Source organism: Pristiophorus japonicus, chromosome 7 (assembly GCF_044704955.1).
Source record: "Pristiophorus japonicus isolate sPriJap1 chromosome 7, sPriJap1.hap1, whole genome shotgun sequence".
Classification (NCBI taxonomy): Eukaryota; Metazoa; Chordata; class Chondrichthyes; family Pristiophoridae; genus Pristiophorus; species Pristiophorus japonicus.
The window spans coordinates 122,330,961-122,347,772 of record NC_091983.1 but is presented as its reverse complement, the minus strand read 5'-3'; the positions used below and the strand labels follow the sequence as shown (position 1 = coordinate 122,347,772).

Below are 16,812 nucleotides of genomic sequence, written 5' to 3'. Positions count from 1 at the left end.
TGGCAGTGTGAGCTGTCAGAAGGATGTTAAGACACTGCAGGGTGACTTGGACAGGTTAGGTGAGTGGGCAAATGTATGGCAGGTGCAACATAATGTGAATAAATGTGAGGTTATCCACTTTGGTGGCAAAAACAGGAAGGCAGAATATTATCTGAATGGTGACAGATTAGGAAAATGGGAGGTGCAACGAGACCTGGGTGTCATGGTACATCAGTCATTGAAAGTTAGCATGCAGGTACAGCAGGTGGTGAAGAAGGCAAATGGTATGTTGGCCTTCATAGCTAGGGGTTTTGAGTATAGGAGCAGGGAGGTCTTACTGCAGTTGTACAGGCCCTTGGTGAGGCCTCACCTGGAATATTGTGTTCAGTTTTGGTCTCCTAATCTGAGGAAGGACGTTCTTGCTATTGAGGGAGTGCAGCGAAGGTTCACCAGACTGATTCCTGGGATGACAGGACTGACATATGAGGAGAGACTGGATCGACTGGGCCTGTATTCACTGGAGTTTAAAAGAATGAGAGGGGTTCTCATAGAAACATATAAAATTCTGACGGGACTGGACAGGTTAGAGGCAAGAAGAATGTTCCCAATGTTGGGGAAGTCCAGAACCAGGGTTCACAGTCTAAGGATAAGGGGTAAGCCATTTAGGACAGAGATGAGGAGAAACCTCTTCACTCAGAGAGTTGTTAACCTGTGGAATTCTCTACCACAGAAAGTTGTTGAGGCCAGTGCATTACATATATTCAAGAGGGAGTTGGAAATGGCCCTTATGGCTAAAGGGATCAAGGGGTATGGAGAGAAAGCAGGAAAGGGGTACTGAGGTGAATGATCAGCCATGATCTTATTGAATGGTGGTGCAGGCTCAAAGGGACGAATGGCCTACTCTTGCACCTATTTTCTATGTTTCTATGTTTCTAAAACTAAGTCATCCCACAGCCAATGGATTAGGTCACATCTCGTCAGGCCAGCTACATAGAGTCGGGGATGGTGGTGGGCAAAATTTAAAATGACCCTCTGAGTGCTCAAGAATACATTAATTTTTTTGGAAGAGATTTCCCCAATTTTAACATGGCCTCGATGATTCTCATAAGCATTGACAATTTTCCTTTGTATTTTTTTAATTTTACGGTAAAAAAATGCACAAAACAATGAGGATTTGTATTTAGTATTATAACAACTGACTCCACATTGATAATAGGATATTAGACACAGTCAATCACATTATTCTCCTCCAAGGTGTTTCCTTCTTTGTCTAACTTGATGCAACTGTCTTTGCTTGGTTTCACTCTTACCTATCCAATCATAGCTGGAGCATCTCGAGCAATGGCTTCTCTTCTCATCCCCACATCATCACCTCGAGAGTCTTCCGAGGACCCATCCTTGGCCCCTTCCTCTTGCCTTGGCGACATCATCCACAGACAGCCACACACATCAGATTCCACATGTCCACTGATGACATCCAATTCTACTTCTGCATCATTTCTCTGAGGTCTTCCACTGTCTCTATGCTGGCAGTCTGTTTGCCTAACATCCAGTCCTGTTTAGGAAAACATTTTCTCCACCTAAATGTTGGGAAAACTGAAGTCATCATCTGCAGCCACTGCCATAAACTCTTGTACTTTCACCATCGACTGCAACCCTTCCCTGGCCACTGTCTCAGGCCGAACCAGACTGATTGTAACTTTGCTGATCTTTTGGACCCCAAGCCGACTTCCCAAATTGATATCCAATCCCTGACAAAGACTATCTAATTACGCCTCTGCCTCATCTGCTACTATATTCCCCATTCATAACTTTGTCACCTGCAGATTTGATGGGTAAAAATTGGATTGCACTGTGCGGAGACCAGTCTCCTACAGTTTAAGGATGCTTAAAAGACACCTAACCCGATATTCGGAGCAGCATCAAATTTAAACTTTCAATGCCTGTAAACTTCTTCAGAATTACAGCACCCACCCCCGAATCCTCCATCCGTCTGACTTCAACTGCTTGTGCAACAACCCTCCCACCTCCTTGGCCCTACCATTGGTGGCAATTCCTTCAGCCACCTAGGCCCTAACCTGTGGAATTCTCACCCTCAACCCTTCTGCCTCTCTAATTTTCTATCTTCCATTAAGACCCTTCCTAAAAACCCATCTCTTTAAGCTTTACGTCACCCCCTCCTAATCTTTCCTTCTTTGCCTTAATTTTCTTATGCCTCTGTGCATGGGATGATAATTCGGCAGGTTCTACAGAGGACAGCAATGTACTACACCATATTACCACTCAGGAGGTGAAGGTGGAAATTATCGCTATGGTGTTTTGTGTCAAATTTGGTGTCATTATTGATATTTGCCTGTCATGAATCATCAATACAGCAAACTCTTTCTGTTTGATGCAATGCTTAATCAATGTTTTCTTTTTCAGGCCATTAATTCCAATTTGTGTAATTATTGCCCGTGCTCTTGACATACCCTCTTTAGATTTTTCTATTTTTCAGCCCCAAAGATTTTAACAAGATCATTATCTGGAACCTTGTAGTTATTACTCGGTTCACTGATCATTCTGACCACATTGGTTGCAGCCAAGCATTTCCATTAGGACATTCTCAAACAAAATTATTGATCGGGCTCCACATTACACAAATGTACTCGTATGGTGAAAGGGACGCGATGCACTGGTGTAAAATTTCCAATTTTGAACACAATTGGCAAAACTGCCACAAATTGTGCCCAATATTGCGCCTATTTTGAGATGTGTTTTTTACTCGACTTTCTGCTCAAACTCATTTGCATAACACTAAACAGCTAATATGTCATGAACCAGCACATTTGGGCAATGTGTTAGAATGTAATTTTTAAAAATTGCTTCAAAAAATATTCCTTGATATATTTAAGAGGTAACATGGTGCAATTCGATGAATACAGCTGAAATTGGGTTTATCATAAAAATGAGCATTTTTAATAACTGTCAATCTATCACCTGTGAGTTACTCAATTTTAAATGACTAAAATGACTTAAAAATATGCAGAACCATTTGCTAGTTATATTGAGGTGCATGGGTCAGTTTCTCAGTAAATTTTTAGAAATTACATTCGAAAGCCTTTAAGACGTTGTATTAGTGTCCTTGTACCCAAAAGAACCAGCTTAATGTTTGTAGCCTCATTAAAGGCCTGCAACCGAGCGTACAAGTTTTGTGGGTGGGGCCGGTTTCTAGCGTATTTAAAACTGGAGCAAAAGATCGTGGAAACTCGATTCGCGCTGAACATAATTTGCTCTTAAAATTCTGCAATCTTTTGTGCAGGTAATGCCAATTTCAGACAAAGCGTGCCGTAAAAACCAGCACCACTGAGTGGAAAGTCTACCCCACTATTTTCACACGAACAAATTGTCTTGTATGGCTATACCTTGCAGGTCCAACAACAACAACTTGTATTTATATAGTGCCATTAACGTAGTAAAATGTTGCAAGACGCTTCACAGCAGTGTTGTAAGACAAAACAAATAAATTTGACACCGAGCCACATAAGAAATTACGGCAGATGACCAAAGGCTTGGTCAAAGAGGTAGGTTTTAAGGAGCGTCTTAAAGGAGGAAAGAGAGGTAGAGATGCAGAGAGGTTTAGGGAGGGAGTTCCAGAGCTTAGGGTCCAGGCAGCTGAAGGCACGTCCACCAATGGTTGAGCAATTGTAATCAGGGCTGCTCAAGAGGGCAGAATTTGAGGAGCGCAGGCATCGCGTGAGGCTGGAGGAGATTACAGAGTTAGGGAAGGGCGAGGCCTTGGAGGGATTTCAAAACAAGGATGAGAATTTTTAAATCGAAGCATTGCTTAACCAGAAGCCAATGTAGGTCAGCGAGCACAGAGGTGATGGGTGAGCGGGTCTTGGTGCGAGTTAAGACACAAGCTGCCAACATTTGGATGACTTCAAGTTTACGTAGGGTAGACTGTGGGAGGCCAGCTAGGAGTGTGTTGGAGTAGTTAAATCTAGAGGTAACAAAGGCATGGATGAGGGTTTGAGCAGCATAGGAGCTAAGGCAGGGGCAAAGATGGCCGATGTTATGAAGGTGGAAATAGGCGGTTTTAATTATGCCGCAGATATGTGGCCAGATGCTCATTTCAGGGTCAAGTATGACATGTAGGTTGTAAACAGTCTGGTTCAGCCTCGGATAGATGCTAGGGAGAGGGATGGAGTCAGTGGTTAGGGAACGGAGTTTGTGGTGGGGACTAAAGACTATGGCTTCGGTCTTCCCAATATTTAATTGGAGAAAATTTCTGCTCATCCAGTACTGTATGTCGGACAAGCAGTCTGACAATTTAGAGACCGTGGAGGGTCGAGAGAAGTGGTGGTGAGGTAGAGCTGCGTATGGTCAGCATAGATGTGGAAACTGATGCCGTGTTTTCGGATGACGTTGCCAAGTGGCAGCATATAGATACAAAATCCTCAGCTTCACATAACACTGCCTTTTATACTGTTGTGAGGTGTTTTGCTATTAGCCAGTCTTATGATCCTGGTATGTCAGTGCAGATACAGGATGTTACCATATACTTAAAGTACTGATTTGCCATTGAATCTATTTTTCAAATCATACTGTCCTTATGTTCATTACTTTCTATATATTTGTTAATTAAAGATTGTTTGAACAAAGATAATAGCAATCACAACAACATACACAGGAGAGCATTTCAAGATAACTTACACCAATTGACAACATAGCATCTCACATATTTATTAGAATTACTGTAATGCAACATGTGATTTCTTCTAGGATTGAGTCCAAGCACAACATGGATTAAAAACAATAAATATCAATCCCAAAAACAAAACATATCATTGAGCACCAGGAGAAACTCTTTAAGCACTTCAAAATAAGACCTCTTACATTGAAACAAAATCTGGAGACACATAGATCATCAACTAGAAATACAGTGCCATATAGTAAAGGTACAGATTTATAAATACAGTGACCTAATAATTAAATGTTGTAACTATTAGGTTTGCTACATTCCAAACTATAGTCACTTTTCTACGAAATGTCATAGGTACTTAGTGAGAAGACATTGTAAATACCAAAGTGATTCTAATCAGTAAGTCATTAATCAGAGTTAAAGAACACTCTAGTTTTTACACAATACATTTTATTTTTGGTTATGCACAGAGTTGACCTGAGTGGTCAGTCACAAAGAAAAAGAAAAAGAATTAATTATAAACAGCAGCTACATAACTATATCGTATAACTGAAAATCACTTTGATGGCTATAAAATAAGTAAGTGTCTCCATGGCTTAAGGCAGTGCATTATAATATTATTTTTAGTACCGAATTGAGGTCTGTCTATTAGCACAAGCGTCAACATTAAATGATAACATTTTCAGTCAACATTTATTTAATTTTACCCTTTGATAACTGTCACATCCGAGTACTTCAAAATGTGACATACATACAGCTAGCTCTCACCAAGATGCTGAGCAAGATCCAGCACCATCCTCAATCGTGACACTTGTCAGATAGCAACAACCTTCCAATGTTCCTCTCATATCAGTTTCTGAAGATGATTAAAAATCTTTCAGCCAAGAGTGAAGAATATTTGACGTGACTATTTTAAGTCAGTTATATTTGTTAATATTTTGTCAGTTAGATTTTGCTCATTTTGTCCAAAGGTAAAACTTATTCAGAGATGTTGTTCAGCCCCACTTGTGTGAATAGCTGAAAACTGATTGACTAAAACTAAAAAGTCATTAGGCATTTAAACAGAAGTTTCTGGCACTATTAAAAGAAAAGCTCAGTTTCAGATAGTGTTTAAAATCCAAGGTGGCCACTATTAGCCCATGATGTGATCATTGTCATCTGATTCAAATAGCTTTCAAACATTAAATTATTTAATGGATTTTTTTTCATAAACTAGCAACTGCATTTGTGAATATAATTTAAAAATGCCATTTAAATCCAGACTTTATGATTTATAATCAACAGAAGAACAAAAGAAGAACATCAGTTCTAATTGGTTAAATCAGATGATTTGTATTTGTATTGAAGGGTTTTATTCTGACTGCTATTATTTGCTTCCAGATTTTGGGAACCTGGTATTTTAACTGAAATCTCTCTTCAGTTTGAGAAATAAAATGGATTGCGATTACACTGTTGTAGTTGATCATGTAGAATTTACTCCTAAATCATAGAATCATCAGCACAGAAAGGCCATTCATCCCATCATGTCTGTACCGGCACTTTGAAAGAGCTATCCAATTAGTCCCACTCCCCTGCTCTTTCCCCATAACCCTGCAAATGTTTCCTTTTTAACTATATATCCAATTCACTTTTGCAAGTTACGATTGACTCTGCTTCCATCACCCTTCTAGATTGTAACAACTCGCTGTGCAAAAAAATTCTCCCCTGGATTTTTTGTCAATTATCTTAATTCGGTGTCCTTTGGTTACTGACCCTTGTGCCAGTGGAAACAGAGTAAATAGAGAGAAACTATCAAAACACCTTATTTAATTAATTTTTGGAATTAACTTATGGAATTAATTTTCCATACTGGCAGGGAATTTAAATTCTAGGTTACATAATTAATAATTTTACTTTAAATAATGTTATTTAAAATGGAAGTAGAATAAACATATAACCATGAATAATCTAGAATTCTATTGTAGGGAATATATGAATTAATAATTTTGTACACAGACACAAGCATACACGTGTTTTCATTTTTACTGATAAGCGAGGTTTTTCCTGTCAATCTAAATCAAAAACAAGTTTCTGACTAATAATGTGCTGTCTGTATCAATTTAATTTTATCTTATTTGTTGTTCGATGGCTAAAATAAATTACAAGGTACATAATTCTAGTTACTCCGACATTAAACGTCATCTGTTGATATTAACATGGTAATCTCTCACCCACAGTTCCTTGTAATCCCTCCTGCAAGACAGAGACAACACCCCAGATACCCAAGAAAGTTTAATCATTTGAATATTCCTGCTCAATTATAAAATCAATCGGTTTAATTGGGAGAGATTTGTAATTCATTAACCTTCAATCAAAAAATCTTTTAACTTTGCTCCATATGTATATTGTGTATTCATTCTCTTTAACATGATTTATTGTCCTTTTTTGGAAATGAAAGTACTGAGATAACTGAAAGGATATTCCTGTTTGAATTTCATGACTGAAAACTGCCTCTATGGTATTGTACTGTTAGCTAAGCAATATTTTATGTAATTCTGTTTATTGCCCAAAATACTAATGAATGGATGAGTGGCTGGGTGTTGGTGCCTGATTTATTTTTCTCTGTGCCCTGCAGTGTTGGTATATGCTTCTTAAATGAATCTTGGCAGGAGCAGAGATATTTGCTGTGCAACATGCTTTTGCTAATCATAGATGCAGCATTTGGTACATTTTTACTTCTATCAGTATGATCTTAGAACCATGCTATTTAATTATATAGTTTGTTTTGAGTCACTGCCTTTTTGTAATGTGGAACATATTGACATCAAATAACAAGATCAATGTTCACTCCCTTTGCTTGGCATTAACAGTCTCAAAATGGGGTTGATAGCTTTACTGCCCCATTAACATCGGCAATGCAGCCAGTACCATTTTAAAAGGGGCCTACCTCTGGGTATTCAAAGTGACTGTCCCTTTCAGGTGACAGGCCCCTTTTAATATGGAAATCAGGGTCCAATGACTTAACCTCCTCCAGCCCTACAACCCTCCGAGATCTCTGCGCTCCTACAATTCTTGCCTCTTGCACATCCACAATTTTCATTGCTCCACCAATGGCAGCCGTGTCTTTAGCTGCCCAATGCTAAGCTCTGGATTTCCCTCCCTAAACCTCACTGTCACTCTACCTCTTTTTCTTCCTTTAAGTCTTTCCTTAAAACCTACCTCTTTGACCAAGCTTTTGGTCACTTGTCCTAATATCTCCTTATCTGGCTCAGTGTTAAATTGTGTCTGATAACACTCCTGTGAAGTGCGTTGGGACATTTTACTACTTTAATGATGCTAAAGAAATGCAAGTTGTTGTTGGTCATTGTCATTTTAGATAAATGGAAGAGAAGAGGCCCAGCAAAGGTAAGTCGTGAATTACTTTTGTGGGCCTTGAAGGAGCACCTCCAGAGAACACAAAACTAATCTGGGCCGCTGCTGCCATGCGACCCATACCCTCCACAATCGCGATTCCTCCTCCCCACCCCGTGAACTACCTTTTTGGCAGCAGCTCAGGCCCGCTTTCCTTTGCCAAATTTGGAGGCTTAGTCAGGATGCCTGTTTGGTGCCCTGCAGCTCGCCTGGTGAATGTAAATGAAGCTGGAGCCTCAAAATCACGGGGGCCACTTCACCGCCAGAATGGTCGGTTGGCCAAAAGGCACAATAGACCCCAACATTTCTCTGTTGAGTTGTAATGGAAGAAAGGAACTCACTGACTTCTTTTCTATCAACTTTACCAAACAAATAAATACTGAACCTGCAAAAGGCGTGGACTACATTTTACCTACTTAGTGCTGTTGCTAAGTAGTATCGGTTGCTGACAACATGTGATTTCACTATTACTCCATGACATGGAAATCAGGTGCACTAATTTAACCCATCCCTCTAATCTGAGCCCAACTGTTTAAACTACCGCGCAGTGTAAAATAGGTGACAGTGAATCGGCAGCCTGTTTTATGTCTCCTTCAATTTTAATTTCCATTCGCTATCACACATTTTACACGATCGCACAAAGTCAAATTTACCCCCTTCTAACACTCTAAGACACATTCTTTAAATTGTCACTCCCCCTTCTGCTCTGTGCTACTATAGGGAAGAATGGAGAGGAAAAGATTAATTCTTCCCTATTGGGTTTCAGAAGTTGTTGATGATTGCATTCAATTGACTGCTTTCTTCCTGGCTTGGCTTGTAAAATTGTTGCTAAGATCGACCCGGTTGCATCTAAGACCATGTGAAACTGCCCAGTGTGTGCTTTTGATTGTCTGAAAAAAATAAGTTTTGAAAATTTATTTCAGCCAATTGAACCCAGTTTTCTAAAACTTGCTTTCACCTCCAAAACGGATGATGCGAGTCTAGACTCCGAAGAAACAAAGTGAATTTTTAATAATGAGCTCCTATTTTAGACAAAAGGGTTAGAAAGATAGAAAAGTTTAAAAATGAAGAAATCAGCTAAAATAATTATTGGAGAGATAGACAATGGAAAGGTGAAAGAACAGGGAAGAAAATAGGGCCAAAGAACAAAAGAAAATTAAAGTGTTAAAACTGTTCAATTAAAGTTGTATTCCAAATATGTATTTTAGTTCCATAGGATTAACATGACAGTCGTGAAGCTACACAGGTACTGGAATAGGTTTACTATTGTGATATTTATGTTTATTTCAGTGTCGTGTTACTTGGCCTGAAACAAAAAAAACTGTTTGGCCCAGGTAGATAGGAATTTCCCTTGACCTGTTGGCTGTTTAAGATAATTCAGTCGCTCAGAATTATTAGTATTATTTTTAGATGAGAATTATTTTTCTTGCCAATGTTTCTTGTCTTCCCATCCTCCCCTCAAGACATTAACTCTTTGTTGGGGTACGGTTCTAAAGTGCCACTCACCCTCCAGTACCTTAGTCATTTGGCAATTGTTCATGTGTTAGCATTGGTAGTGAGTGTGGAGAGCATATTTGACTTACTTCAACTGAACTGTACACCCATACACTCTACATAGGTCACTGGATAATAACCCGCAGCTGGAAATCTAGCTTATTTCCACCCTCCATAACCCTAGGGCTTTCTGATCTACATTGGCTCCCAGTTAAACAATGCCTCGATTTCAAAATTCTCATCCTTGTTTACAAATCTCTCCATGGACTTGCCCCTCCCTATCTGTGTAATCTTCTTCAGCCTCACAATCCCACAAGATGTCTGAGCTCCTTAAATTCTGGCCTCTTGAACATGTCTCATTATAACAGCTCAACCATCGGTGGACGTGCCTTCAGCTGCCTGGGCCCTAAGCTCTGGAACTCCCTCCCTAAACCTCTTCGCCTCTCGACCTTTCTTTCCTCCTTTAAGACGTTCGTTAAAACCTACCTCTTTAAACAAGCTTTTGATCATCTGCCTTAATTTCTTCTGTGGCTCGGTGTCAAATTTATCTGTAACACTGTTGTGAAGCGCCTTGGGACGTTTTACGTTAAAAGCACTATATAAATAAAAGTTATTATTATTATTTAATAAAACACTCCTACCAATACTAATGAAATTAGCTAACTCAGCACAGCCTTGTTCTGTATGGATGGACTACTTATTGGATTAACTCACCGGACCCCTGGCGCAGCTGTTCCTAATACAATTTGGAATACTAGCATGAATAATAACACATCATTGGTGCAGTGTAACAGTGGAATATTGGAAATAATCGTACAAGATTATCGGATTATTATTTGACTAAGGAAGATGATGGAGTTAAGGGTTGAGCAATGATGAAGTGTTTGGAGAGTGTTTGTACGAAGGAGAAACACAAATTAAAATCGTATTTAGATACCTCTTTATCCTACAAACCCGAAATAGATTGTCTGGGCATTTTCCTAAAGTTTTTGTACAATGGAAAACTTTTTGATGATGCAGGAATTCCTTGGATAGTAGCTTTTTTGAAAGCTTTTATGGGCTTTGTTTAACTGTATGAAGACACTGCTGTAGATATCGCACCAGATCATCTCTTGGGACTGTAAGCCAACCCACAAGTAGGAGGATGGCAGCTCACAGGAATTGGAGATGAAGAAAAGCAGATATGCCAAACTGACACTAGGACAACATTGTGCAGATAGAACTTTGTGGCCTGATCTCAGTCCCTAATGTTTCTTTGAAGGATGGATCTGTCATACATTTGATTGACTTTATATTAAAATAGCATGTAACCCATCCTAACTTGTTATTGCCATTTTTTCATCTATTTTTTTCCCAAAATGCTTTGTATTTCACTTATTTTTATTTATGTACCCGAATAAAAACAAATGATCTTAATTTGAGATTATTTTGTTTAAAAAAAACTCCACATGAACTGGCGAGGATTATAAATTTAAGCCATTTTCCTTTTTTCATTATTTTATTGAGTTGATGGATATTGAGGGATTACAAATGACCTTCAAGCCATATGCCTATTATTTTATTCAGTAGATAGTGGCACCTTTCACCATTTCTGATCCTCCACTCAAAATATACTCTTGATGCATAAGCATATAAAAATATATTTAAATTAATTTTTTGATATATATTTTAATTAGCTTATTAGTATTCATTTGATGCTACTGATCTCTGTTACTAAATAGAAAATTATTTTTGATTCCTAGAGTACTACACATTGAGGTCGGTCTTGACTCTATGATAATATAAAACAGGGAGGGATGTAAATCGTGCTGCTGACTCACTATCACCTATTTTACACTATTGCACAAAGTCAAGATCTACCCCATTGTCTTTAATACTAATACAAATAAAATCTAGCCCGTAAACTCAGTTTAGTGCAATATTTTTTCAACATGAACTTTTCTTTTAAGAATATACCAAAAGTACAATCTGAATATATAAATGTTTGATCACAAGAATGACATTGTCTTACAGCTCATGTTAAACTCATATAGCTATTCATCAGTTTAATTTATAACTTCAATTAAGCCTAAATTAAAGGTTATGAAATTTCAGACCAGACTCTTTTTGGATCAGACTTGTGCACTTAATTTTTTATCTTAAGCCTGGGGACACCTCAGGCAGACTAGCTGTGGGCTGTTTCAACTTACAGAGCGAGATTGGCAGGGTGCTGCTGCAAGTGAGCATGACCATGCAAATGACCCCATTCCCACAATTGGGGATGGAGTCTACAAGCCAACCATGTGGGCAGACAGGTGTTCTGCTCTGCCATTTTTGCACTGACAGAGCAATCTCAGTGGAATTTTGGGCCTCATAAACATTTTTGAAGGTTAGTATAAAAGCATAGCTGGAGTTGCTATCCCCTTTGCCAGGAGCTTTGTGGTTACTCAGCTGCTCAGTGCCTTAAATTTCTCCATGTTTTATATTAATATAAAGTAAAATATAACATTGTGCAGTGAATCACTTGAAAATATGATAAGCAAGTGTACTTGTGTCTTGCAGGCAATTGAACAGTGATACCTATATAAAGCTTAATTTCACAGCCACAGATTTAAAAACAGCTTCTCGAATTTAAACCTGTAACACACTTTCAAAGTGCCACCTTTCCCTTTCATGTCTTAGTTAATTAATCCTGGTAAATAAAACTTGCTTCCATGTTGCCCTTAACACACATCTTTACATTACCATTTGCACTGATCAATGTAACCTGAAAAACTTCAGCGATCAATCTGCCTCTTTTGGCCACAAATTGCGTTTTCACGTCACCTATATAATGTCATCCGAACTTTTACAACTTCCTTTTGACAAATATTTTCTCTAGTCTCTCTTATCCTGTTAATTGTAGCTCCCTGCCAAAATCATGCGTTTCTTTACTTCCATGTGGACACACATGGGCTGCACCCATCTGCTTTGCAGGTTTGCATCAGATTTATACTCCAGCAATTGGAAAGCTTTGTATTTTGTGACATATTGTCATTTATCATCTGAACAAGGCAGAAATCTTTTCCAACTGCAAATAGTATAACATGGCAAACAGAATCCTAACAGAATACTGAGAATTATTTTGGAAAGAACACAAATGACTTAGAGATGTTTACAATTTTGCATTCTCTGATTCAGCATCGATTCTGCACTAAGATTCTGCACTGTTAATTTTATTTTAACATCCAATATTAAAAACTTTTTACTGTCCAACTGTCACATTTCATAATAGATTGCTAGATCTAAAATGTACTAAAAAAAAGTCTTTCACATCTTAGTTCTGTATTTTCACCCATGCATGAACACGATCTTCTTACTGAGATCTGATGCAACTAAAGTCCACATAGACAAGGTGCTGTCGTGCAAGACCCAGAGCAGAAATTTCAGTCCACAATCACACACAAAACGCATACATGCACATGCTTCAGAATAATTTATACTAAAAAGAGTACAAGCAACTTCTTCGTGAGTACATTGTTAAACAATGATCACAATTAATATGAAAAAATGTAAGCACAAATTTAGATTAATAATGAGATGCTTCAGTTTAGTTGCTTTTTCAATGTAGCCTTGTAACTACAAAAATATTAAAACAAAAATCAAAAGCCTTTAGACATTGCATTATTGAGTGCAAGCTCGATTAATGTTTTTAAGACTCTATTATGCATTTTGTTTAAAAAAAACAAATGATATATGAAAAATACTTAGCACCTAATGAAGATATTAGTACCCAATGAAAATATTACTATTATTACATTGGTGGCACCATTCCTCTTGAATCTCAGTGATTTAGTAGTTATCTGCTCGCAACATAAATCAGAACAAGCAAAATTCTGACTACTCACTGGATTTAAGTCAAATGCAGTTTCCCTACAATAAAATAACACTTGCATCTCCTTTAAAACTCTTGTTGGTGTTCAGTCACATACAAGAGCACGCAGACTACCTGAAGTCATGATCTTCCATACTCCAAATACATTTCCTTCATGTGCGTCTATAACAATTGCCTAAACCCAGGTTGTGAAATTTGTCCTCAAAACTTTTTTTTTTTAAGTATCACACGCTTGAAAAATAATTAAAGTCACACAGTAGCTGATAAATAACTGTATTTCTTTTTCCAAATCATCATAGTATGTTATGAAAATACAGTTACAGAAGCGGGGAGCAGAAAGAGGTCACTTCCAACAAAGCCATGCACTGTCAGGATAGATACATCATCAGTTTCAGATAAGATAAGTCTGACAGTAAAATGCTGAGTGCAACTGCTTTGCATGAAGGTTTCCATCTGGCAGTTAATCACAACAGTACTTTTGAATGCTGAAGGGCAATTAAAGGCATAAAAACAATCTGCTTGCCTGAAAATTCTACTTTAGAACTAATGCTTCAGAGCATACTGTCAACACTTATGTCACATTGAAAATTTGGATGGGCACTTTCACTGCCCATTGGCATGTGTGTCATAGTTAGTACAAAGATTATCAGAAACCCTTCACAGTCTGTACACAACACTGAATATTCTCTCTGGTTCTCAGTATGAACCAGCTGCAGTAACATTAATATTCAGAATTCATAGACAGAAGGCACAAAAACAATTGAAGCAGGCAAATAAGTATTCTGATGGAACTCATGTTTTTTTCTACATCTGGAAAGTGGAAATGCAGAAAGTCTGTGATTTCAGGAGAATGAGAAGTCATTATGTAGATAAGCATTATTCTTCGTTACAAAGAATTTTGAACCGAATAAATCATGGTTACAGAAGTGTTGTATTTTACAAGCATTTGAAAGGCAATTTTAAAACGACACATCTTTGAGTTTGAGAAGGACTTGCAAAAAACCAGGGAGCAAAAGAGCTGAAGGATGCAGGCACATGTCAGCATTGCTGATGTTGTTAGGAGCAATTTAATGCTATAACACCACAGTTTTGACAGAAGAATTAGATATTTAAGTGTTTCAACCCCAAATAATGTTGAGTTCCATTCAAACCGATCATCATTCCTGCTTTTTGTATCAGTAGTCAACAGTAAAATGCTTTATTCTTCTCACTGATCCCTGTGATTACAAACTCTGCAAACAGAGCCAGAGCAGGAGGACGGAAAGTTTCAGCATGAAATCTGCAGAATCATTTTCCTTGTAATCTTGTTATCTGTTCATCTAATGTCCTGGAGATCGGACCTTTTCAGATTCCCCACACTGTTTGGGGTTATGTTTGCTCACTGCAGGGCTTTGCAGAGATGATATAGCATTTGACATAGGCCCATATCCATTGAGGGCATCAAGGAGCACACACTGGAAGAAGCGCAGAGGAGCTGTAGTGGCAAAAGAGTATTAAAAAGTTCATACAGCAATGAAAATATACTTTAGATGAAAGTGTGCAATTATAACATATATGATAGGGTGGATACATACATAGAACCATTTAAAATGAATTAACTTCAGTATTAACTGCAGTAATTTTGGTTTCACATCTTATGTAAACCAAACTTCCCCATTTTGATAAAAGTTCTGACAACAGTCTTGTTGGTTTACACATGACTTTCCTGTTTTCAATCTGTGGGCTAAAATGTAGACTATGTCTCCTATACAGCAAGTGAGGCAATGAAAAGGGAGAAGCACTAATCATCTGGGAACTGCAATTAGGAAAGCAAAGTCAGCTACTCACTGCTGTAGAGTTGGGCTTTCAAATGAGGAAACAATTTTACAGGCCAGGTGCTGCAACTGAAGTACACAATTGATGGGACTTGATGTCTGTCTCTCCAAAAGCTTGGTATGCTGGGCATGGAAGAGATGGCTAAAAACAGGCAGGACCAGTCAGTTACAAGTCCTGGACACTTCTGACTCACATCACATTGAGCTGTTGCAATTCACTGCCCAAGTAGGGATAGGGTTATTAGAATTGCAACAGATTGTAAATGAAACGCGACAACCAGACACATTCGATCCACTTAGAAGGAGCTAGTAGGTTAGGTATCACACAACTAAAGCAAAACTACCAGGTACAGTAGCATAGTGGTTATGTCACTGAACTAGTAATCCAGAGGCTTGGACTAAGGATCTGGGGACATGAGTTCAAATCCCACCATGGCAGCTGGAGAATTTAAATTCAGTGAATTAAATAAATCTGGAATTAAACACTAGTATCCCAATGGTGACCATCAAACTATTTTTTTTTTGTAAAAACCCATTTGGTTCACTAATGTTGAGGGAAGGAAACCTGCTGTCCTTACCCAGTATGCCCTACATGTGACTCCAGATCCACAGCATTGTGGTTGTCTCGTCACTGCTCTCTGAAATAACAGTTCATCACCTCCTTCTCTAGGGTAATTAGGGATGGCAATAAAGGATGGAGTTATTTGCACTATAAAAATGCTCTGATTGGCTCTCCATTATCACATGACCTGATTGGTCCCCGTGGAGGATAAGCCACACCCAGAAGCTCTGGAATGTGTAATTGTAACCGCTCAGCCCAAGTTCTGAGTGACTTTGCAAAGTGTAATTTGAGCCATTCTAACTTCAGAACCCAGAGAGCTCCCCAACCAGGCAAAAGTTCCTGATCCCATCCTGGCCCAAGTTCATCCCCGTCTTAGATGGGGCATTGTATTGTTAACAGGTTCATTGGGTATGAAGTGAATATTAACAGTGACTTCCAGACTTCATCCACTCTAATGATGTCCCTTGTAACACACGCACCGATTTTCCGAGAAATCGGGTGTGGGTGTAAAGGGAGTAGGGTTGGAAGAACGTGACCCATCTTCCCTGAGTTCCCTGGCCGCTCCCACTACCTCCGATGTTTTCTCTCCCACAGAAGGCTGCGAAAATGTTCCAAATAATGCAAAAGCTGACAGCAAATGCAATGGCAGAAAACGCGGTCTGAACAACGTGGTCGTTGTGGGACCCCACTTCTGATTCTGCTTTCGGGTCCGAGGAGTCGGCGCTTGCACGAGAGACGTTGGGAACAGAGTCCAGAGGGAGCAGAAAAAAACACAGTGCAAATAGTCACTCTGAGCAATAAATGCTGGCCTTGCTGGTGACACCCACATCCTATGAACGAATAAATTTTAAAAAGCACAGACACCATCAGGCTGCACTGTGGAGCCCTCATTTTAATTCAAGCACCGAATAAAAGCAAAAAATTATAAATTGATTTATCGATCTGATGCCGTAACTGTAAGAGAAATTTGGCATTAGGGGTACCAGCGGGACAAGGGTTAAAGTGCTGGTTCCTGCAACGGCCCATAAGGAGGTAA

General features: G+C 38.7%; 1 protein-coding gene across 1 annotated transcript in view; it reads right to left on the bottom strand.

Moving 5' to 3' along the window:
* Nucleotides 1-13,657: 13,657 nt before the first annotated feature.
* The window catches only part of LOC139266620 (triadin-like), a 563,562-nt gene continuing 560,407 nt past the window's right edge, over nucleotides 13,658-16,812 (bottom strand). Inside the window, exon 54 of the mRNA XM_070884212.1 lies at nucleotides 13,658-14,874. Coding sequence (XP_070740313.1) covers nucleotides 14,720-14,874 — 155 coding nt within the window. The 3' untranslated portion in view covers nucleotides 13,658-14,719. The remainder of the gene's footprint in view (nucleotides 14,875-16,812) is intronic.